Consider the following 25603-nt stretch of genomic DNA (forward strand, 5'->3'; position numbering starts at 1 on the left):
TGCTTACTAGAAAAAAGAGAACGTATTCCATCTTTCAGGCTAGCGTTTCTTTGCTCCAAAGATCCAGCTAGCGTTCTCACTGCTACGTTATTTCATCCTGGAGAACCAACAAATTATGGGAGACACTTAAGCTCTGCCTTTAAGGGCATGACGCTATAGCGTATACGCTACCACACGGCATAACCATGAGCATGCCTGCGTGGCCTATGTCCCGGGCAACGTGACCCAGCGTGCAAGTCCTCGCAGGCTGATTCTAATATCACCCTCCCATATGAATGAAGAGTACAGAGTTAGCAGCTCCTGCTAAAAGTAACCTAAATCCAGTGATTTCGTGATCATGTCAGCTGCCAGATACCATGTGCCTGTCAGCGCCACGCTCATCATTTTTCGCTTACAGCGGCCACGCCTGATTTTCGGGTGAATGGGGCCTGTAGTGCTATCGGTGTCAAAGAACAGAAGGTACGCCTTTGTCATCTTGCAATGGCTTGTATTGTTCGTAGTAGGAGCGCGCTGGGGTGAAGGGGAAGTAGAATGAGATACAAGCAACCCACTCTCCATGGGAAGGAGACAGAAGCCCGTCACCTTCCCTTTTCTTTCTAGCCTTCACTGCAGAACCACAAAATGTCCGCCAGTATAGGAAAACAAACTTTCTGTTAAGCACTTTACCTCAGACGGCTTCCCTTGGCTGCGACGACCCTGTTGAACGTCTCAACAGCGGCCGATACAGGCCAGCATATGGAGAATCTCGCAACGGCGTCCGACTCGCGAAGCCTGCGAAATAACGCGTCAAATCCGGTGTCCTCGAGGCGAGCGCAGCGGTCACCCTCCAGCAAGTAAAAGTCAACCAGCTCCGCCGGCTGCGGTGTGGATGCGGACAAGGCGACGACAAAGGGAACGCGGTTGAGGGCAGCCAGTTCGCGAAGGTGTCGCACAATCATTCCTAAGGCGGCGTCGTTCCCGGGTCGACTGCACAAGTGGGAGTCGAACCCGCGCCAATCCAAGTGAACGCCCGAGAACCCATGTTCCTGCGCCCACTCGAGCAGGTTTGCAGCGAAGTACCTGCATCACGCGCGCCCCACGCAGCACGTCCATAAGATGACGCATATGCCAGTTATTTGCCAACGAGCAAACAAGCGCAAGTTTCCCCGTCTTTTTCTCACGAGAATAATAGACACGAGCACCTCTCGCGTGTAAGTTGTTACACTCCGCGCAGCTATGAAAGAAAACCGAACAAGGATTGAGGGGAACTTCAGTTCGCAAGCTAAGCCAGCGTTTCAAGAATGGGACTTGAATTCGCCTGAAAAAACAAAATTGCTGTGATTTAGCTTGTGTTTAAACAGGGAGTTACGCTATCTGCATGGCTACACTTAGGTTCGGCTTGAAACTAAAGACCTGGCTTTTGCACATAGTAGTTTATTCTATGGTTTCACCTTCATATATGCCATAGAGGGCACTTTTCACCAATAAAGTGTAAAACCCCTTGATACTTTGAAAGTTACGCCAACGATTGAACTTTGCCGCCGCCGCGCTACCTCCTCGCCTCCTCCTCGCCCCTTGCGCGCCCCTTCGCTGAAGGCCGGCTCTCCGCCCGATTTCCTGAGCGACGATTGGTCTCCCTGCCGTTGCCATTGGAAACCGACGCGCGTCCGGCGTTTTCCTTGTGTTTTCTTTTTCCTTCGCGCCATTTTTCTCCTAGTCTCGGCGAGCGAATATTGCGCGCTGTGCTTTTATTGCAGCGTGCAAGCTCTATGCCGTGCTCTTCTTGCTCGTACAATGCAGCAAGCGGCCTGAAGATGGTTATGCGGTGTTCATGATATCTCAAGTCAAGCGTGACGGCTTGCGCACGAGTCAATGGATTCACAAGATTAGTCGAAAGACGTTTATTCATAGAAAGAACAGAGCTGTTTGCGACGTCGGGTGCTTTCTCACTCCCCGTAATAACGCGTCACCTGACGCTGCGTTTTTTATTCCTGCTTGCTCCTCAATATTTTTGCGGCGGCAGCATATTCATTGTATAAAAATAAGGTTGTCCTCTGCAGCATGCTGAATATTCTGCGAGGCTCCAAGGCTCCATCATTTAACACGCTTCGACTTCTGTACAGTCAGAAACAGGGCGCTATAATCTGCTTTTTGCTGTCAGAGATAACTGGAAACTTACAGTCTCTCGATTGCATTTGTCGCGATTAAGCTAGGATCCCTGGCCTCCTTCACAAAAAATCAAAATTCGGACTTGTAGAGGAGCTAGCCTTTCCAGTTTGTACTTGTAATGTGCGTCGGTTACTCGGGAGCAATTAATGCTGGCCATGAAAAACTCTTTGGCAAGTAAACCTGAGGTATTGCGGGTAATCTGCGCTAGTTAGGTCGTACGGCAATTTTTTTTTTTTCAATTCTTGAATGTGTTGCCATGCTTCGACGCACGCGTGGGTTAAAAAATATGCGTTCGTTTTATCAGGGATACGGCCAATGTGCAGGAGGTGTTCATATGATCATACACGCTTCACTTTGACCATGACTACTAGGCGTTGGCAGGTTACCTTCGCTTTGAAAGCTGGAGCTCTAAAATCGCGATTCCGCGCATTCATTTATTGCGAGGAAAGTTATCCCATCGATGTCAAATCAGCCGGAATCATTGCATCAATTTTCTGTATTTACGAAACTTAAACAATCAATAATGATTATAGTTATGATGTAAAAATAGGGGAAAATTTTGCGAGCAACAATTCTTAACACTGTAACATTTTACTCATTTCAATTGTATGCAAGATTTCTTTTTCACCTAGCCTGAGTGATTAACTCATCGCTCTATGTTCTAGCTACATTTCACTGAAGACCAGTTTGAGCCGCCAATATTACACGAACTCAAAAAAGAAAAACAGGCCAAATGCAGTTCCATCAATTTTCTCTCACCGGCCTGTCCTGAAGTAAAGGAAGCCTCCTCGACAGAGACATGAACCTCGCTCTGATAGTAGCCAGTTATTTCTGTGGCTTGCTCTTTTCCCACCTCCATTTATGAGAAAACAAGAAAGTATAAGAATTAAAAGTCAATGTATAGTTGTCTCGTCAGATATTATCAGATAATAGATATGACTGACAACGTAAGTCAATGAAAATTGAAGTATATCAATAGGTCATGGGGCGGCATCAGATTAAATAGTGGTGGTTATGAATAGTGATAGGTAATGATGGTGACTGTTACGGATAATAATAGTAAATGATAGTAATAGGCCCGGATAGTGAGGTGATAGTGTTCGTTGCGGATAGTGACAGTTACGATAGGTCTCTGGCATTAGTAGATATAGTGATAGATAGGATAGCAGTAGTTAATGAATTGGCAGTTATATGCTTTCTCATTTCCGCACGTTGAAGACCTATGTGTACCTTGTAATTTTTTTATTTGATTCTTGCGTTCAATGAAATCAAGCTCTTTTACATAGCGCATGAGACCACAGCATGCTTGCCCCAGAACTTCAGTGTGTCGGCAATAGGGCCCACCACTTCTCCCAGTGTACCCTGCTGTCTTTTAACCACACGCGAAGTCAGTGAGGGGCCGCGTACTCATAAAATTATTTAATTCCTCCATCAGCATCATATCAAGACTGCCGTTGCAAACCTGTTCCTTGCCTCGAAGCAGCAAGGAACAGCTCAAAATTTGGTTTTATACAAAATTAACTAATTACGCAGATTATCGCGGATCGTTAACTAGCACAGTGCCATTACACTTGGCCTAAGTTTTCCAACGGTATACGGTTCGATGTTGCAGCTAAAATTTAGATTTTAATTGCAATTTACTAAATATCAATTTATTTGGCTCAATAATTGATCGAAATACATGTACAATTAACCAATATTCCAATCTCATGGTTGATCACGTGACATATACTATGCTTAGAGAGATAGCTTGACAGTATAGCGAAATAGACTAAGTCCTGCTTTGACCTTCTCTGATCTTGAAGTTCAAAGCACCAGCCTGGATCGTTTTCCCAAGTTTTACCGCGGTGACAGATTTCACGCTCTAAAAAAACAAACCCAGACAAAGTCAGAGGCAGTACTAGATTAAGTGCACAAAGCAAAACCTTATCATGAGACTTAAAAAGTGTCTGTAGCACAGAACTCGCCTGAAAGTTTTGTTTATCAGTATTGCCCATTCAAACAGTTCTAAGAAGAAACCAATCAATTCACGAACTTTACTTTCGGCATTCTCAATGCTTTTCTCGCAATTTTTCAAAAATTTTGTGCACTCCTGAAGCGCAGACCTGGCCCAAAAGCTCGCGCTTCACTCACTGCTGCGGCCGGCCGGCGGGCGTCAAGGAGAAAAAGCGTGTCGTGCGCAGCGCTCGCCGCCGCCGCGCGAGGAAAATCGAGGAGGAAAGCGCGGCGCGGAGGAGAGTGTCGCTACTTTCAAATTATCAAGGGACTTTAATAAAGTGCGATGAGGCGAAAGCCTCTATCGCGCGGTGGTCCGAAGCCCTCTCCTAGGCACCTCTTTCTGTTCTCACTCCCACCGTCATGATGACGTGATAGCGTAAGCTACCAGCAGACATATAAAGCCCCGCTTTAACCGAGCCGCATGAACGTACCTGCATGGCCTAGGGATAACGTGAATGCAAGGGTCTTGGCGGGCTGATTGTGATATAGGATGGACAGTTGGGCGAGTTGGTACAATTGCATAGTGGGTGGAACAGCGCGTCTCTTCTTGTGCTTCGTCTTTTCATGCTGTTCCACCCACTATGCGATTGTGATATCACCCGCCCATATGAAGTTGGCCGCTCCTGACAAACGTAATGTCAGGAAGCACTAAGTCCAGTTATGGCTCGGCCATGTCAGCTACCAGCTACCGTCTCCCGCGACTTCTTTCTTCGCTCTTCGGACAGGCACGGACAAGCACGGCGAAATGGCGAGACTGTGGCCAATGTAGCTTTCGCTACAAAAACATACGAGTCTCCTTGTCGAAACGTTGGCTTGGTTTGCGAACTCGGGCTCCCCTCAATCCTTATAGGCTCCCAAAGCACCGCGCGGCGACGCTGCTGCTCCTGACGGGAAGCGCCATCAATGGCAGAAAAATAGAAAGTGGGAACATGGGGGCCAGCCACGCGTTCTCCTTGCACTGCCATATTCCCGCTCCCTTCCGAGCACGTGGTGAGTTCGCTCGCTGCATCTGCGGCGCTTCGCAGAGTACCCTCACCGGCAAGGCTTGAGAAAATTCTGTTTGCTTGACTTTTATTTACCGCAAATCGAACTGAATAAGGTGGAAAAGTTCATTGATAATGTGCAGTGTCTGAAGCAGGCAGGAGACAACTACGATAAATACTGGACGCAATGTGCGTTTAGGAAGTCAGCGATCGCATTGCAAACGCCGAATTATTTGTGTTAGTGATTTTAAATGACAACACACAGCTCGTTCGCTCGAAACGCCGCCAGCGTAGTAGTAGCTGCACCACGTATCGAAAATATTTGATCGAGAGCTCCATAAGAAAGCTATCATTGCATACAATGATAAAAAAAAATAAATTGTGAAGAGTTTATGAAATTAATGTAATTGATGAATGAGAATAATAAGAGATGAAAAAATGAAAAAGCGGATTCAAAGGTGTCTGAATGCTAAAAAAAACGACACTGCTTAGTAATGCTAATTTAAAAAATGTAATAGAAACGGGAAATATTTGTGACTGATACTTAATTCAAGTACCAGGAAAAAAATGAAATTTGAATCAATAGGTGTCAAACTGCTCAGAGTGGAGAGCCAGTGTTTGCCGTTGCTAAGTATCGGTGTATAAAAGTAACAGTACATATAGAATAAACCAATGTAAATAAAAGCAGAAAAATAAATACTGTAAAATACTCTCCGTGTGTGTGTGAAACGCTCTCGCGTCATACCTTTAACGGCGGGGCTTAATTGTCCCCTAATTTTTGGTTGGTTGGCTGGTTTGGCTTATGGCCCTTAATGTGGCAAAGCCACTCAGGCTATGAGAAACAGCGTAATGGATGGCTCCCAGACTTTCGGCCACCTAGGATTTTTTAACGTGCATTGACGTCTCACAGAATTCGCGCACTTTGTTTTTCTTCTCTCTTGCATCGAAAATCTAATTTTTAGTATATGCTCGAAATACTGAACGCTCTATAAGCACCACGAATCGAAGCGCTCAGTGGCGCACTCGGTCAATATTCTGCGCTGTCGAATATGGTAAAGTATAAGTAAAGGTATAAGTAAAGTAAAGGTTAAGTAAACGTCTCTTTGGGATGAAAATTAACTGCTTGCTGGAGACATTTTTCTGTGCAAGTGGTATCTGTCAACTTAAAAGCCTTGGTAGGTAATAGACACGCGTTCTCCATTCAGTGAAACATTCCCCACTGAACTGTTCATGAGGCAGCGGTACGCTTAGGCTCTGGAAAGGTAGGCTAGATTCGAAGCTAGCTCTGAAGAAGATGTCTCATCTAATTTCGATTCTCACGCCGTGTTTGGACTTGAACTGTGTGAGAATATGGGCTATTCTGGCGCTCGACTGGTTGTGAAAACTCAGTGTTCGGTGCCGATGGAGCCAAACAAGTGTATGCGAAGCACACGCTTAAAGAGCTGGAGTGCAAATACATGCGCAACGATGTCAAGAAAATTTATAACACGTTTTAGTGCTTTATGTTTCTTTGCATCCACTCCCTCAGGATTAGGCAGGGATGCTACGAAGGTTAGTATTTGTTGCGAAATATTTGGGAAGCTGGTATCGCCTTTAAGAGAGTGATGAAACTCGATGCTAGTTACATTTGCTTATTCAAAGGAGACATGGTCATCCCATGAAGTGTTTTTTTTCCTATGCGGAAGGTGCCCGTGCAAAGCTGGAACTTGCGCTTATTTCAAAACGAAGCTGCGGTTGACTTCAGTTAAATTATTACGAAGTAAACACATGCACCAGTGGGGCAATAGCCGCGAGTTGGAAAAACATTCATGCTATCAATGCAGTGAATCGGTAAAGTCAATTCATCAATTCTGAACACACACGAAATGCTTTCCGGTGAGTAATAGTTCGTTTTTAATTTGATCGGCAGCTTACACTGTCTGAACGAACCGTTAGCCTGTTCAGATCTCGTCTCACCTTTCATAGCTGACAAGGAGACCACCATTCCTGAACGGATACTTACTGAATCAAGTCTTTTTATCGTTTCGTACAAAAGGCGTCCACTGTGAGAGAGCGCGTGTGCCAGACGACTCTCTTTTCTTTGTGCCGTTTCTGCTATCGCGAACAATCTACTTCTTACACCACTGTCTAAGAAGCACACCCAGCTACCCGTGCGGCGACTCCGCTGCGCCCCAGCTGGACAGAACAGCACGTGTGCACGCGCGTCGCCTCCAGTGTCAGAGAGAGAGAACATTACGAGTCGTCCAGAACTAACATTTTCACATTTTCTTTTTTCCCGCGCACCATAACCGAATGGAATAACTTGCCATTATCATCCCTTCAGGACTTTGATTCCTTAGAAAAGGCCGTGCATTGATTTGCTGTCTTGCTTCTACTCGTGTATAATTTATGTTCATGTTTTTGCACTTTATGCTTTTCTGTTTTCTTTGGAATTGTTGCCCCTCCTGCCAGGACCCTTCACTGGGTCTGCAGTATGATCAAATAAATAAATAAAAATAAATTGTCCAACAGAGTTACTATCCCACTTTTCGGGGGTGAGACCCGGAAGGTGGGACAGTCACCTCAGTTGCAGGCCGGTAGTTCTTGGGCCCCAGCGGCATCTTCGGCCAGTTGAACAATTTCTCTTCGGGCTCTTCGGTCTAGGTGTCTATTATATTTTAGCCCTACCTGGTGACATCGCACATTCACATGTTATCTGATCTAGTTATCCCCTTTGCTTACATAGAGAACAAAGGTCTGATGGTATTTATATATTCATACATCCTTTCCCCTACGTTCAATTCCATGAGGCCCTGTAGAATAGCATCGTATCTGACACTGTCAAATGCCTTCTTCAGATCCAATCCTACCATCTTTTGATCTTGATTTCACTGTGTCATGGTGTATCCTAAGCATAATATCTTGCGTACTAAGATGTTGCCTGAACCCTATGACATCCCGGGGCCATAAGTCATTCTCCTCCATGTATCTGGTCTGTCTACTCTGAATCACATGTTCGAATAGTCTAAATAACATGATGTGAGTGATATTGGTCTCAAATTATCGACCGCCGGAGGTTTTCCGGGTTTGGCTACTAGCACTATCTCAGCAAATGTTTATCGCTCTGGAATTTCCCTCATTTGCCAGCATATCTGCATGAAATTAGTTAGCTCCACTATCGAGTTGTTATCAAAGTTGCTCATCATCTTGGTCGTTATTCCATCCGGCCCCGGGGCCGATTTCGTCTTTTGTCTACGGAGTCTGCCACCACTTCTGCTACCATTATGGGGGCATCTAGTCGCTGGTTTGGGTGTCCTTTGCAGTTTTCTAATTTATATTTCCTTACTTCTGCAATATATTTGTCTTTAAGTTCTTTAATGAAACCCTCATCGCTGCCTCCATGATGGTGCCTAGCCTTTACCACATAATACAAGTTTGGGTTCGAGTTTTCTCGGAGTCTAGAAGGTGCCGCATTATGCTCCATGTCTTAGCCATACCCATTTCGTTTTCCATTTGATTGCACCTGTCTCCCCAGTTCTGCCACGCCGGCGCCAGCTATTTCCAGTAACGCCGCTTCGCCCTCTCGGCGCTGTAGTCGCAAGCGGAAGCTTGAGCTTGGGTTCCCTATTCGGTTCTCGTTCATACTGTGTAGCCGTCGTCTACCCCTCATTCTATACCTGGATACTCTGTGGAGCTGTGATTTAACTTCATGATGTGCTTCCGTTTTCACGCTACAATTTCGCTACCATGTACAAATCACGTAGCCCCTGACCAGAGCCGCTAAAATGCGTATTCCTCTGTTACCGTCTATTTCGATTACACGCTTGGTAACACATACCCTATATTAACGCGATGCATTAAAGGCCTCTTTCATCGGCAAATCCGGCCGCAGCGTCACTGTCGGCGTTGTGAGCAAAACATCACGACCGCAGCACTGCGGAGATGGTAGCTGACTAGACGGCGTGATTCTGTTCCCTCAACAGTAGGGTTCTCTAAGCAGCGTCACCTGGCGATAGATAGCGGAAGTCTAGTAAAAATTAATAATAACTTGTTTAGAGCTTGCCATAATCGATGCTTCGGTAGCGCAATGGATTGACACTACTTACCTCAGCACTAAGCGAATTAAACATCTGTTCGAATCCTGTAAAACCAACAATTTTTTGTTTTAACCGATGCATTTAAATAAAAAACCAAGATCCTTCCTGGGGAGTGTTCCCGTTTAGGTTGCAATATGTAGTTTTTTTTATTTCTTAATAGCCGCAAAACCAGCCGTGAACAAAGCCACGAGGTGATGGCACGACAATGGTAACACTAATCAATTACATTCACGGTATTCATTTCCTGCCTTCAGTTTGTGTATGTTACCTTTAGGTTGCATTCAGAGACACCTTTCGGTAACTATCACCGTTTAACCCGCTGACAGGCAACCAGTGAGCAGAAAGAAGTTACGGGACTCTACCGTTGAGGAGACGGAATTACGCGACTAGACGTAGGGCTCCTCACATTGTTTGGCAGGAGCTTCCAATTGAGGCCTCTCCTTTTATGTGAGAAGTTGATGTCAGAATCAGCCTATCAGGCCGCTTGCATCCACGTTGTCGCAGGCTGCGCAGGCGCGTTCATAGGGCTTGGTTAAAGCGGGGATTGACAAGTGGGCTGCTACCCTACGCTATCGTGTCTTAAGAGCCTTCCATAATTTTAATCACTCCTTTTGTGTTGCAGAAGTAACTAATGGCGTCATCTCATCCCTAAAAACGCACACCCGTCCAATACACACAAGAGAAGAAAATAGCGGGGTAACAACATTTTAGAGGGCGCTTTGAATCACAAAAGTGCGGTGAGGCGAAAGCCATTATAGCGCGGTGGATCGTTCAGTTCAGTTCAGGCGTTCAGTCGTGTCCGACTCTTCGTGACCCTATGGACCATGTCACGCCACGCAATGGTATTGTGACTGGCCATAGGATTTTCTTGGCAGGAAATACTGGAGTGGGTTGCCATTACCTTCTCCAGTGAATCACATTTTGTCAGAACTCTCTGCCGTGACCTGTCTATCTTGGGTGGCCCTACACAGCAGAGCTCACGATTTCATCGAGTTTCGCAAGCCCCTCCGCCACGACAAGGCAGTGATCCATGAAGGGGGGTGGATCGTAGCTCTCCACAAAGGCACCTCTATCCCTCTTTCTTCTTTCACTCCCACCTTCCTCCCTTCCTTTACGGCGCGGTACATGTGTCCGCGGAGAATTGTGACTGATACTGCGCCCTTGCTATCCTGTATATCAATGTCAAACGCCGCTGATGCCTGCTGTACTATCGCCTCCTAGATATCTAGATCTGCTTCTATTCGCTGTGGTGCGGCATTCGAGGAAGCGGCAAATGAAAGACGCCGCACGGACGCCTGGATCGGACGCCCGGCGGCGTCAGCTTCGTGTATGCATGAATCGCCTACTGGCATCATGACCTGCCGTGACAGTACATCCCTTAGTGGCCTGGTCAGACAAATATGATTTGAGTGACGACCTGTGCAAACAATGAAGATTCTGCCTTCTCCCCTTGACCCCCATCCATGGCCATGAGCCTTCCTATTCAATGAAGGACGTTATCAATCAATCAATCAATCGCGCGCCCCTTGTCGAACACAAACAGCATATCAGTGAATGCATCAAAGTTCTCCGGCGTTCTATAATTCGTTTACAGGAAAAAAAAAAAGGCACAGTATCTGTCACTCGCGAAATCCCACTATCATCCTCATGGTAAACAAGGGGAATTATGAAGAGCGTTTCACGACCCGGGCCATGACGCAGTTGGTAAAGCGCTGGGCTAGGGTGCTGAAGGATGGGCGTTCGATTCCTTGTGGAGACAAGGTTTAATAATTAATTTTAACTCTCGCTCTCGAAAGCGTCACACCCTCTGCCGAAAGCCTCTGCTGACAACGATGGGAGCTTAAAGGCGTTCACCTTAAACACTTCAGACGATCAGTGATATTCATTTTCCAGATACGAGAGAGCACCACTTATTACAGATGCTGTGGGATTATGTTATCGCCGCTGCAAAGCCGTTCGCGAGATGTGTCACATTTCTTCGCGAGATTCCGCGGGATATCACGAGATTGGGACGCCATGACCTGGTGACATCATTCGTCTTGTCTACCATGAGGGAGATAGTTACAAATAAACAAATATTGTCTCCATCGGGAATCGAACCTCCGCCCCTTGGATCCCCGGCCTAGCGCTTTAACCAATTGCGCTACACCCCGGATTTTGTTTCTTTGTTGCAAAATGTACATCATGACGAAATATACAGTAAAAATATTTACAAGGTTTGCAGGCCGCTTGCCGGCCGCAAACCATGGAGTCGTTTCATTTGTGCAAGATTTCTACACACCACCTCGATATGAGCATCACATTCTGTATCTTTCAAAACATCATGTATTTTCACAATACTCACGGCAAAATATTTATACACGTATCTGGTACCAGTGTCACCGTGACGATAATCCATAGAACTGAGCCACACAGAATGCAGGCCCATCAGAAATATGGCATCGTATGGTATTGCATAGTCGTGAATTGGCAGAAACCTGATACCTTGGAGTGTAAGAGGAAGATCCTTTTGAATGGTACGAGGTAACATGTCCCAAAAGAAAATAGCGTTGTTACACTCAAGGAACATATGTTCGATTGTTTCTGTTTTGTTACACAGAAAGCAGTTTGTCTCCCATGGTACATATATGCCTTTTTCACATAACCAAGCTTTAACAGGTGGAAAAAGGTCCTGGTTGCGGGCATGACCCACATCTTTCTCACAATAAACGCATCTTGACCAGCAGTAGCTTTGGAAATTTGTCGGTGCAAGGGAACTGGAAACATCATGGCAATCAGATTTTTTGTTAGTTGCTTTCTTTTTACTGTTTGCAAGTACTCCTTGGTGGAACGCATGGCAAGAAAGCGATAAGACGCCACCACCTCTCGGAGATAGCGCGACACACCATAACAACCCCTCTCACATGATGAAACTATTAAATCCGGTAAGGCGTTGGACAGCATGTATTGTATATAAGAACAGAGAAAGGGATGTCGTTGTCTAAGCAGAAACATGAAGGGCAGCACTATCTACCTTACATATAAATGAAAAAGGACGAGGCCCCCGTCACCTACTCTTTGAAAGAGGTTCGTTCGGGACAATCGCTTCCAGCGGGACCCCCAGATGAATGTTGCAAAAATGCAATGCAATTTTTTTTTTTAAATTACCTCGCGTACAATACAAGTATTGCAAAATACAAATAGTTTTTTCAACAAGAAAAACATTTGCACACTGCAGCACGCGCGAATACAGACAAGCTACGGTCTCCCAAATGAGTCATCAGCTCTTTCACCTCAACCGCCTTTCGGCTATAGGCAGAGTCACTTTCCCTATAGCATTCAAGTGGCCCTCCGAGATAAGTGCTCGGTGTAATAGACCATTGAACTTTCTCAAAGACAATAGGTGTCTTGTCCCATGAGCCATGCCACAATCCCACACAGTTAGTTAAATTCAGCATGCTGCCGCTTTTGGCACAGTAATCCTACTTTATATTCAATATAGCCCTGATACTATCTCTGTCCCGTGCAAAAAAAAAAAAAAAGTGACGTCGTCCGCGTAGGCCAGTACACGGGCTTCGCATGACTGTAAACTGAAGCCTCTAACTTCATTACTCTGCAAAACGTTTTGATACAATGGCTCCAAAAAGAGCGCAAAACGTAACGGTGAGAGGCGGCCACCTTGGCGAACCGCAGAGTACAGTACATTTATACGTCTCCTTCTTTCTAGATTTACGATCAAGCTCGTGGTGCAATTCATGTAGGCCATTTTTACTCCTTCGCATATCACCGAACCCAAACCTACATGCTTCATCAAAAGGATAAGTGTTTCATCCGGCACTCTATCGAAGGCTTTCGCCAAATCAATCTGGAGCATGGCAACCCTGAGGAAATCGCTGTCACAAAGCTCAAACACGCTTCTAGCGACGTGAGTATTGGTGTAAATAGTTCTGCCCTTTATTCCGCACGTCTTATGGGGTCCGATTAAATTCTTAATTACTGATTGCAGCCTTCTCGCGAACACCTTCATGAGAATCTTGTAATCGACATTTGTCAATGTGATGGGTCTATATTCCTTAACAGTGCGAAGTGTAACTGCATCTTTACCTTTGAGTATTAAAACCGTGTGGGCATGAGTGAACGATGGCGGCAATGTCTTGCGCTCGGACTCTGCGAATACCATTTGTAAGGCAGCAGTCATGTCATTTTTGAGCTCCTTGTAGAAAGCAGCACTCAGACCATCCAAACCCGGTGATTTTCCGGGGTTGAGGTCTTCGTTGGCTCTTTCAACCTCCCCGACGGTGATGTATTTCTACAGAGCTGTCGTAGCGCCCGGATCCAGTTTAGGCATGACCGACCAAACATCTTCCTGAATCCCGGGTTTATCGGGAATTCGGTGTCCAAAACGTTGTGTATAGTGATCTTTGAAAGCGCGCTTGATACCAGACTGGTCGTATGATGTTACTCCATTAGAGTCCATCTCTTTACGTCGGGCATAAGCCTTTTCATCCGATAGGGTGCGTTTATTCGGTGCCTCACCGGCCAACAGTCGCTCACCCCGTGCTCGGATCATGGCTCCCCTGTAGTTATCCTCGTCGAGTTTCTCCAGTTTAGTTTAATTTCTTTCATTTCTTGAACAAACCCACCAGGAATTACGGTCTCTAGTTGAACAAGTGATTGAAGTTCCTCTTTAAGGATTTCTTCTTCCTTCCGGGCAATATAACCTTCAGTTCACAACCTCTTTCTATAGCTCTCATTTTCACTTTTTGTTTAAATGTTTCCCACCTTTCAGTTGTCGTTTTATCTGGTCTAAAAAAAGCTTTAATTGCTTTCTCCGTTCCTGTCATAAATGCATAATCTTTCAAAAGCCTTTCATTGATTTTCCACATGTCCCAGCTTACTTTCCTCCTTTTCTTCCTGCCGATCGAGAACATTACCAAACTGTTATCAGTAAATAACACAGCTTCAACCTTGTAGTACTCGAAGTTCGGTGCCAGTTGCGGAGAGATGTCATCATCATCATCATCATCAGCCTGACTGCAGGGCGATGGCCTCTCTCATATTTCTCCACTTAACCCGTTTCTGTGCTAGCTGCATCCACTTGACCCCTGCGAGATTCTTAACCTCATCCACCCACCTAACTTTCTGCCGCCCCCTGCTACACTTTCCTTCCCTTGGAATCCAGTTTGTTACCCTAAGCGACCATCGGTTATCCTCTCTTCGCACTACATGTACTGCCCATGCCCATTTCTTCTTCTTAATTTCCACTAGAATGTCGGTAACTTGAGTTATTTCTCTGACCCACTCTGCACGCTTCCTTTCTCTTAATGTTACCCCTACCATTTTTCGTTCCATAGCCCTCTGGGTTGTCCTCAACTTAAGTAGAACTCTCTTGGTTGGCCTCCACATTTCAGATGTACGCTCGATCTAATCTGCCATGGCTTGAACCTTGATAATGCGTAAAATGTCGGATCTTTCCAACTTTTGCCAGATGTGCAACGTCGATCAAACTAACATCATTGACCAGGTCTGTTATTTAAGTCACACTTTCGTCTTTGTAGAAATTAGTCGATGTTCTGTCCTCAGCTTCGCAGACGGAGTTGAAATCTCCTATAACCAAGAGAAGCATGTCGCATTTAAACAAGGGTGCGACGTCCTCGAAAAACTGGAGCCTCTCTTTAGATTTTGTCGGAGCATACATGCACGAAACGCGAATATTGTGACCATTATACTTAAGATCACACATCACATATCGCCTGCTGAGAGAACTGGATGACCTTTTCTACTACAAAGCCTAGCGATGTTTTCAGAAACAAAACACAGCCCCCGGAGAACCCAACTGCGTGGCTGACACACACATCGTAAATTCCACAAAATGGTTGTACCATGCTGTTGGTTTTGCCCTCGCTCTGCACTTTTGTCTCCTGAACTGCAAAAATATCTAAGCCTTTTTCGATCATCAGCCTCTTGAGCTGGTACTGTCTGCTCTTTCCCACCAGCCCCCTCACGTTGAGCGTGGCCCTCCCTTTCCGGTTCTCGTCAAGAGCGGACGCGGGATGGATCGCTCCTAGCGAAATGCTTCTTTCAATGGCGAAAGCCGAGGTGCGCGCGTGAATGCCCCCCATCCCCCCCCCCCCCCCCCGCGACAGTGGCATGATTCGGCCCGTACCAGATGGGACACGTGTGGCTGCTGAAGCTGCGAACCTGTGAATATATGGAGATGGTGGTCCGAGCCGGTGGTGTGCAGGTGAAGGGACGCTACTGTGCCGTAATTTATCCGGTACGTAGGGAAATCACCACCATGATTCACTGGATTCCTTTATACGTGCCGGACGAAGCCATACGGAGAGTTCTGAGTGAGTTTGGAGAGGTGATAAATATTCGTCTCGAAGAATGAAACGTGAGAGGGTTCGAATTGGCGGTGTCGAAGAATCGCGTAGCCCGAAGCGTCCTTAAGGAAGGAGTAACGCCGGATAACCTACCAGACCTTTTCAAGTTTATTGACGGCACCGCCCTCATCGCCGCGCCCAGACGGATGCCGACTTAGCTGTGGTGCTGATGCAAGGTAAAAGGGCACATCCGCTGGGACTATCAGACTCCGTGCTCCAGCAAGTGTCGAGCGTTCGGTCATGAACGCATTGACTGCGTCCGCACGTAGGCCGTCGTGGCCGGGGCAACGAAGCATGCTGAGGAAGCTAACCAGCTCATGGACGAGGAAGAAGCGGAAAAAGCAGATTCTTCGCACATCAACGCAGCGAGCAGTGGAGAGCTTTTCACGCCCAGCACGGAGATTGCAACTGCAGTATCAGTGCCTCAAAGTGACGAAGCGACGGCGGATGAAAATGTCGCCACTAGTGCCGCCAGCACGGCAGAAGGCAAGACTACTACGCAAGACCTGACCACCGAAACTACCGAAACCAACGCAGTTCAGAACAAAGCAGCATTCGCCACGAAAAACAAGGAAGCCACGACAGCCGCCATGGATGTCGAACCAGCTTCGATCAATAGACTCCGTGACAAAAGAAAGGAGGTGGTGGTGGAGCAGCGGCTTCGCCAGCTCGCCAACGAGTGGAAAGTGTACACGGGGAAGAAAGGAAAATATGTGCGTCCCAACCGTACGTCGTCAGCGACCATTTGACGGGACCGGTCCGGGGTGGAGAAGGCGAGAAATCATCTTGACTGCGGCGATTGCGACTGCGGCGACTACGGCGATTGACTGCGATCAATCGCCTTCACAATAGCTCCTGAACACGCGCTACGCCCCGGTTTGGGACACTCATTATAATTCCCCCTGTCTAGCGTGAGGATTGATAGATTGAATGTCCGTTATCGAATGGGAAGGCTCATGGGCGTGGATGGGGGTAAAGGGGAGTAGACAGAATCTTCATTGTTTAGGTCGTCACTCAAATCATAATGCTCTAACCAGGCCATTAAGGGAGCCATACTTGGCAAATATCATCTGTGTGTTAGCATCAGTTTCTAGAAGGGAACGATAATTCAGGCGGTAGGGTTGGATCTCGGAGCATCCAGTAGAAAAGCAGGGCAAACCCAGTGTAGATGACATATGCCGCCGCGCGTTAGAGTCGTACAGGGGGGGTACGTAATCATTTTCTCTGTATACTGACGCCAGAGGGCCATAATACGTGGTGTGTAAGCCGCATGGGCGATGAGCTTATTCAAAAAGTCTTCTTGACTTCGGGTGAGGTGGGTTTTTCGCGTAAAAGGTGGGTCTGGTGTGGCCACCTGCATGCGATGCTGACTGAGGCTACGAAGACTGGTCCGCGTACAGTGCATAAGGGCAAGAGAAGGGGTGTGTTGGTCGCCCAAGGTCGAATAAGGATGAAGCAAGGGGGGTGAGGAAATAAATATAGACATCCCACCTGTCAAGGCAGCCGCGGCGTCTGCCACCACATTGCCCCCTGATTCGTCCGAGTGACCTGGGGTCCACTGAATAACGACAGTTCTGGTCGCGAGTTGGTGGCGTTTAAGGAGGCGCTGTATGGCCGTAGCAGTTACATCTTGTGAACCCGGAATAGCGATTTCCTTGTAAGCTTCATAGGAATCAGTAAGAATACGTATTGAACCAGTTCCGGTGCAAGGCACTCCTGACAAAGCTCCCCAAATCGCGAGGAGTTCAGCAGGAAGAGGGGTACCTTGAGGTAGGTGGCAGGCATAAGCGCGTGAAAGGGAAGGGTTGTCATCGCATACCTAGCCCATAGATGCAAATTCGCTTGTAATCGAAGCGTCAGGGATTCGCTCTTATCGGTGATGGGCAGCGAGGAGCTCCCGGGGAATGACAAAATCGCTGTTTATAGGTCGGCGATGGAGGCTTGTTACCACTGGCATCTCCCAAGGGGGAAGAGATGCATATAGGGCTGATGTTATGTCATTACGCTGTTCATGCCAGGCCAGCAGGTGACACCCTTGCACAGTGTTCTCTAAACATATTCAATGACGAGTCTGTGACTCGGAAACGATGGTAGCAAGCGGTGGAAGAGCGGCCAAACGCTCAGGTTCATCTAAAGGAGTGTGCTCAGGTAGACCGGTAATAGTGCGTAGTGTTGCGCGATGAAGGCGTTCGACCTTAACGAAGTCAGTCTTCGACAGTTGAAGGACGAGTGTGCCAGAGAGGATTTTTCCGACCGCCGCTGCTCGGGCCATCGCACGGCAGGCATGTTGCCGCGCACCGCCGTGCCGGTTGGACAGGCCACGAATACTGTGTAGCAGTGCTGGTAAAAGGCTTTGTACCTGATTAACCCATTTCTGGGGACTGTTGCAGCTTGAGATGGGCAGGCCAAGAATGCGGATTTGCCCATTTGAGGAGGTGATGATGTTGCCTCCGATGTGAATATGGATCTGCATACTGGGGTTGATAAGCTCCATAAAACCCCGGCCCTCAGTCACCAGCGGCTGCGGAACAACTGACCACGGCGGCGGTCAGACCTGTGACGCAGCAGGGGGTGCTAAGAAAGCCTGGCTCCGCTGGACAGGCCGCCATTGGAAACTGACCCTGGCAACGTTTAATGCTAGAACCCTTGCTAGTGAAGCTAGTTTAACAGTGCTGTTAGAGGAACTAGAGGGCATGAAATGGGATGTCATAGGGCTTAGTGAGGTTAGGAGGCCGAATGAGGCATATACTGTACTGAAGGATGGGCATGTACTGTGTTATCGAGGTTTACCAGAAAGGCGACAACTAGGGGTAGGTTTCCTTGTCAATAAGTATATAGCGGGTAATATAGATGAATTCTATAGTATTAATGAGAGGGTTGCAGGCATCGTAATTATTCTTAATAAGCGGTATAAACTGAAGGTTGTACAGGCCTATGCACCTACATGTAGTTATGATGACCAGGCAGTTGAAAGCTTCTATGAAGATGTAGAATCGGCAATGCGAAAAGTAAAGACGCAGTATACTGTACTAATGGGCGACTTCAATGCCAAGGTAGGGAAAAAACAGGCAGGAGACAAGGCAGTAGGTGACTATGGCATTGGTTCTAGGAATAGCAGGGGGGAGTTACTAGTTGAGTTTGCAGAGCGCAATGACTTACGAATCATGAATACCTTCTTCAGCAAACCGAAGAACCGGAAATGGACATGGAAAAGTCCTAACGGAGAGACTAAAAATGAAATCGACTTCATAATGTGTTCAACCCCGCCATTGTGCAGGATGTAGAGGTAATCGGGAAAGTTCGATGTAGTGACCACAGGATGGTGAGGTCCCGAATTAGCCTAAATCTGTAGAACGAACGCTATAGATTAGTAAGAAAGAAACCCATCAACGAATTAGCAGTGAGGGGGAGGGCAGAAGAGTTCAGGATCTCGCTAAAGAATAGGTATTCAGCTCTAACTGAGGATGGCGACATTACCCTAGAGGCAATGAACAATAATTTCAGAGGTATCATTACTGAGTGCGCGGTAGAAGTAGGCGGTAGGATAGTTAGAGAGGATACCGGTAAGCTGTCTAAGGAGACGAAAGATTTGATTAAGAAACGACAGAGTATGAAAGCTTCCAATCCAACAGACCAGATCGAATTGGCCGAGATATCAAAGCTAATCAATAAGCGCAAGGTGGCCGATATAAGGAAGTATAACATGGAGAAAATTGAGCATGCTGTAAAGAACGGGGGAAGCCTTAAAGCGGTAAAGAAGAAATTGGGCATAGGACAAAACCAAATGTATGCGATAAGGGACAAGGCGGGCAACATCATCACTAATATGGACAAGATAGTCAAAGTAGCCGAGGAGTTCTATACAGATCTCTACAGTAGCCAAAGTAGTCAGGACCGTAATGAGATTGGCGGTAGGGAAAAACAGTCAGACGTTCCACCAGTAACGAAGGACGAGGTCAAGAAAGCACTAGAAACTATGAAAAGGGGGAAATCAGCTGGAGAGGATCAGATAACTACAGATTTGCTGAAGGACGGGGGGGATATCGTGCTAGAAAAACTGGCCACCCTGTATACGCAGTGCCTGGTGTCATCGACGGTACCAGAAGCATGGAAGAATGCAAACATTATCCTCATTCACAAGAAAGGGGACTCTAAGGACCTTAAAAATTACAGACCAATCAGCTTACTGTCTGTTACGTATAAGGTATTTACTAAGGTAATCGCTAATAGAATCAGGACAACCTTAGACTGCAGTCAAGCAAAGGATCAAGCAGGGTTTCGGAAACGGTACTCTACTATCGATCATATCCATACCATCAATCAGGTGATAGAAAAATGCTCGGAATATAACCAGCCCTTATACATAGCATTCATTGATTACGAAAAAGCATTTGACTCAGTTGAAACCTCGGCGGTGATGCAGGCATTGCGAAATCAGGGGGTAGACGAGCCATACGTGAAAGTGCTGGAAGATATATATAGTGGCTGCACAGCAACCATAGTTCTACATAAAGAAAGCAACAAAATTCCCATAAAGAAAGGTGTTAGGCAAGGAGACACAATCTCCCCAGTACTATTCACAGCTTGTTTAGAGGAAGTATTCAGACTTGCAATGGGAGCAGTTAGGGATAAGGGTAGATGGAGAATACCTCAGTAATCTGCGATTTGCTGATGACATTGCCTTGCTAAGCAACTCGGGGGATGAACTGCAAATAATGATTGATGACCTAGACAGAAAAAGTAGAAAGGTAGGCTTGAAAATCAATATGCAGAAGACTAAGGTAATGTTCAACAGCCTCGGGAAGGAACAGCAGTTTACATTAGGTAGCGAAATACTGGAAATAGTAGGCGAATATGTGTACTTAGGACAGATAGTAACCGCAGATCCGGACCATGAAAAGGAAATATCAAGAAGAATAAGATTGGGATGGAGCGCATTTGGCAAGCACTCGCAGATTATGACTAGCAGCTTACCGGTATCGTTCAAGAGGAAAGTATACAACAGTTGCATCTTGCCTGTACTCACCTATGGGGCTGAAACATGGAGGCTAACCAAGAGAGTTCTACTTAAGTTGAGGACAACCCAGAGGGCTATGGAACGAAAAATGGTAGGGGTAACATTAAGAGATAGAAAGCGTGCAGAGTGGGTCAGAGAAATAACTCAAGTTACCGACATTCTAGTGGAAATTAAGAAGAAGAAATGGACATGGGCAGGACATGTAGTGCGAAGAGAGGATAACCGATGGTCGCTTAGGGTAACAAACTGGATTCCAAGGGAAGGAAAGCGTAGCAGGGGGAGGCAGAAAGTTAGGTGGGCGGATGAGATTAAGAAGTTCGCAGGGGTCAAGTGGGGGCAGCTAGCACAGAACCGGGTTAAGTGGAGAAATATGGGAGAGGCCTTCGCCCTGCAGTGGGTATAATCAGGCTGATGATGATGATGATGACTGGGGTTGGTTTTATGTTTTCCTTCGATACTAATCAATTCTGTTTTATGTGGAGCGAGTTCGAGGCCAATTTTGGTTAGTGTATCTTCAAGAAAAAGAAGGGCCGCTTGAAGTTGTCTGCATATTTGTCTACGCAATCCGCTGCCTCAGTCCAGACAGTAATGTCATCGGCATATATAGCGAATCTTGCTCTTGTGCCGAGTTTCCAGATTCTCGGCGACGCGTGTCATGGCTTAAACTATATGGGTCCAAGAATGGAGCCCTGAGGTACACCCCTATCCAAGTAATAGGTTTTGGGCACCCACCCTATGAAGCTTACAATAGGTTTTGGGCATCCCGGAGTTTTGTCATGTAGCTGAATGGGTCTAGATGTCAAAAAATTGCGGATCCAGATTTGGGCACTACTAGGAAAGCGTTTGGCGAGTTCCTCTAGAATAACCTCTAGGCGAACATTGTCAAGGGCCTTATGTATATCGACAGCCAGGAGATAGTCAGGTAGCGCTTTACGATTAGCTCTATTGAGAACTCTTCTCAAAAGCCAAAGGCAGTCATGAGTTCCGAGGTTAGGGCGGATGATAACGGGATTCTGCGAGTGGCAGATACTGCGCTTTTCCTTTCCTGTAAGCAAATTATACAATGCCGGTGAACTTTCATGCGTTCAAAGGAATGCTGGTTGTGTTCAAGGAGCGCGCGATGTACCGTCATAACTGGTCATGACGTTACCAGGCGATTCATGCATATACGCCGTTGACCCCGCCGGACGTCCGATCCAGGCGTCCATGAGGCGCATTTCATTTGACGCTTCCTCGAACACCGCACAACACAGCAAACAGAACCAGACCCAGATGTCTAGGAGGCGTTAGTACAGCAGGTATCAGCGGCATTTGAAATTATTTACAGGAAAGAAAATGTGCAGCATCTGTCACAATTCTCCGCGGACACATGTACCGCGCCGTAAAGGAAGATGGGAGTGAAAGGCGAGAGGGAGCTAGAGGTGCCGTAGTGCAGGGCTACGATCCACCGCGCTATAAATACTCTCTACGCATCCAATTTAGTTGTCCAAAGTGCCCTCTAGAATTTTAAAGCGCATATTTGGACCATTTATTGTGCTGTGGTATTTTACTTTCAGCTCACATAGGCCGCAAGGGACGCCCTGTAGCTATCAATATTCCTTCCAGGCGAAGATTTTGATCTCGATGGGACCATCACGCAGAGAGAATTGCAGGGAAACTCCCTTGTAATGTGCCAAAAGTATGCACGCGATTTCTGATATGGGTATGCTCACATTCCCTCTTCAAAAGCCTGCCAGAGGAATACTTGTGATTTTTTTCGAGACTGCGAGGCTTCAAAGGTTGACGCCGACGCCGCCAGACATTTTTCTTTTCTCTATGAGGATACAAACGCTGTCGCGTTAACAACGCTGGAATGAACCAGTATGTGTATGCAGTTAGGTGCTCTGAAGATCGTGTAGGCAAATTATGCATTCAAGTATTTTTAAGCCCGAGATGCTTTACCGCTTGTTTGCAGGCGCGCCACCGGTGACCTTGGCACGTCAGAACGCAGAACACGAAGGCGAACCCACGAAATTGCTAATTTTTCATGGGTGGCTCCTTTCGTGCCTACAAGCTGCGCTACCGCTTTAATAGCGCATGCATCAATAAGCATCTTCCCAGTGCCGCGGTGGGTGAGGGCAGCCCGCTGCACGAAGGAGTCTACGCTCTGTCCTGTGGCCCAAACGTCACATATGCAGTCCTGGCGGCACATGAGAAGCGAAGTGACAGGGTCACATGAGTTGCCGTCTAATCAGAGTGGACGCGGACATGACACATCACTACCCGTTACGCGCACGTTCCTTGTGTCGCTCGGAGACAGCTAAGAACTATAACTGAAGTGAGGCATATGACAACACCATTACAACGATGAACCGCTGTTCTCGCTATGGCCTAAGTATCAATTTGGAAAATTATCTTATTCCTTTCTTTGCTTGCGTAGGTTTATAGTGGAAGCATCATGTGACTTGTGGACTGCTTCACCTGACATTCCCCACAGATCTCCGGAGGTCCGTGAACTCGCCGCGACCTCTGACTGAGACCAGAAAGGATGATGACGTGTTCTTGCCATCATGAAGATATGCGACGGCAGATCTTAGCTGCTCGATCATGATGACGTCACGAGCCGTAGTCTTTACCCTAGCGCTCCAGCCGTCCAGCCCCATTGGTCCGTAGATGACATAGCGGCAGAGCGAAAACGGCACAGACGCCACGCCGAACCTGGAAGCGGAAAAATGCTCCAATGGCAAACGTTTCATGCACTTCCAAGCGTGCATCGAAAGTAGAGGGTTTTTGGAACGGAGTGATACCCCCATGTGAAGGAAGTCGATTTGAATGCATATCCAAAACACTGCTGCTACAGTAACACACATTACAGCATCGGTGTCATCAAAATGCGTCCTCGCATAAAAGCAGCACTCAAACCTAAATGACTTAGTTGAACTTGACAATACGCATGATTGATGGGAAGGAGAGGATAAAACAAAAGTTGAATATCGGTTGATGCAGCGTAACGCTGAACAACGCTGGACGTTTCACGTGAGACCTAAGTACCGATGGCAATGAGTTTGATTTCAGCCTGGTATAATATTGGCATAACGGAGTGCCACAGTTGGTGCAGTGCAGAATCCGGTATCCCCTAATACGGATCATTGTCGAGCCGGTGCGATTCAATATAAATGATAACCGTATTATCGAGACCTAATACTGGCGCCCATCGTTAAAATCAGCAGTGCAAATGCGCTGTGGTAAAGAACAACAGAACATCCACCGCAATGACACATTCGGTCACGAGTGACCGTGTGGCGGCCATACATTAGTTAGAGCAGAAGTCAACTACTTCACTGTTTCACTTCTCAAGCATTGTGCCAGTGTAGAAGAGGGATGAAAGGCATCAGAAGGGGAAATCACAGGGTTCTTGACACTTTGCGCCACGGTAAAACGGTATATGCCGGTACCATGTTCTATGAACTGAGCGGGTATACCATTCAACCATCGCCAAATTGCGCTAACCAGGTTCGTACCACAACTTGCCTCCCTGCAGCCAGGTGACGCGACTCTTGTTGTAGTAGCACAGCACTTGCAGCGACTTTTTTGAGACCGATGCCGCTGGCGCGGCTTCACTGCTCGGGAGTTTAGGGTAATACTGCTTGGCAAGGTCAAAGGTCAAGTTAGCTGGCTCTTCGGGCAGGAGGCAACGCGGCGGCGCCCGCACCGCCGTGCGCTCTGGGGCGACGTAGCGGTCGCGGAAGGGCAGCGCCCCACTCCACATTCCGGAACTCGGATCCGGCTCGGTACGAAGACTCCGCACCAGAAGCAGGCCTCCTGGAATGAGTAGGATGGCAAAGGTCACCGTACACACAGACCAGAGGACGAAGAACTCGTTGTGCACGGGCGGTGCTACTCTATGAACCTCGCTGTCGAACAAATCCGAATGCGAATCAGCCATCTTCTTCCTCTTTGCACGCATGGACTGAGCCGACCGTGCTTTCCCTTCTCCTACCTAATTATGCTGCCGGTATAGGCCTAGCTGTCATCATTGAGAACTGCAGACCTCGGGACCATCTCAGCCAGTCCTAGGCATCTTAAATGGGAGGGTCACCGTGGATGGCAAAACATAATGATAGCTTGCTCCTGCCTGGTAGAACGAGAGGAAGAAGATGGATTACACGGTATAAGGGAGCACTGAACCAACGTTAACAGAACAGACTTTGTTCTAGTAACGTTGCACTGAACAAGGGTAAAATGGGTACGCCTCAGTTTGCAGGTCGAGCCAACGTTTCGACAAGTGGACTTGCGAAGCGAAGACAAGTCCACTTGTCGAAACATTAGCTCGACCTGCGACTTGAGGCGTACCCCTTCACTTCCTCCGCCCTGCATTCCTCGACCTTTTTAACCGTCGAACCAACTTTACACACTTTAATAAACAGTTAGCTTCAGTCCCACATACAAAACAATTCAGTATCGAAACAATTATGGGTCGAATGGGTGGCGCAGTGGTTACGGCGCTCGACTACTGTTCCCAAGGACGCGGGATCGAATCCCGGCCTCGGCGGCCGCTTTTCGATGGAGGCGAAAAGCAAGGTGCCCGTGTGTTGTGCGATGTCAGTGCACGTTAAAGAACCCCAGGTGGTCGAAATTTCCGGAGTCCTCCACTACGGCGTCTCTCATAGTCTGAGTCGCTTTGGGACGTTAAACCCCACAAACCAACCAAACCAACCAACCAGTTTTTTTTTTAACTTCCGGTCAGTCGTTTCTAGCTTGCGACGACGTTATACCAGAAAGAATGGCTAGAACTTGAGGTTTGAGGGGGACAGCCTTCCGCCCCGCCGCCACTCCGCGGATACAGCGTCCTCACTAGCGACCTGCGGAGAGAACAAAGGGACAAGGACGGGGACGACACAGCGTTAATACTCATTAAACTTGAAAATAATACAGAGCATCCCCACTAGCTATACAACAGAAACAAGGTTTTCTTTGGAAGGAGAAGGCTACGTAAGAAGTGCTTTTGGACCCACCGGGTGGGGAAATGGGGGTGCG

General features: G+C 47.2%; 1 protein-coding gene across 1 annotated transcript in view; it reads right to left on the reverse strand.

Moving 5' to 3' along the window:
* Positions 1-24533, reverse strand: part of LOC146187920 (uncharacterized) — a 35308-nt gene extending 10775 nt beyond the window's left edge. Inside the window, exons 1-3 of the mRNA XM_084604953.1 lie at positions 24088-24533; positions 23048-23284; positions 667-1059 (exon numbers count right to left, since the gene is read on the reverse strand). Of these exons, the coding sequence (XP_084461079.1) occupies positions 667-1059; positions 23048-23284; positions 24088-24533 (1076 nt within the window). The remainder of the gene's footprint in view (positions 1-666; positions 1060-23047; positions 23285-24087) is intronic.
* Positions 24534-25603: the final 1070 nt, after the last annotated feature.

This window comes from Amblyomma maculatum, chromosome 5 (assembly GCF_055883805.1).
Source record: "Amblyomma maculatum isolate TAMU_Amacu chromosome 5, ASM5588380v1, whole genome shotgun sequence".
Lineage (NCBI taxonomy): Eukaryota > Metazoa > Arthropoda > Arachnida > Ixodida > Ixodidae > Amblyomma > Amblyomma maculatum.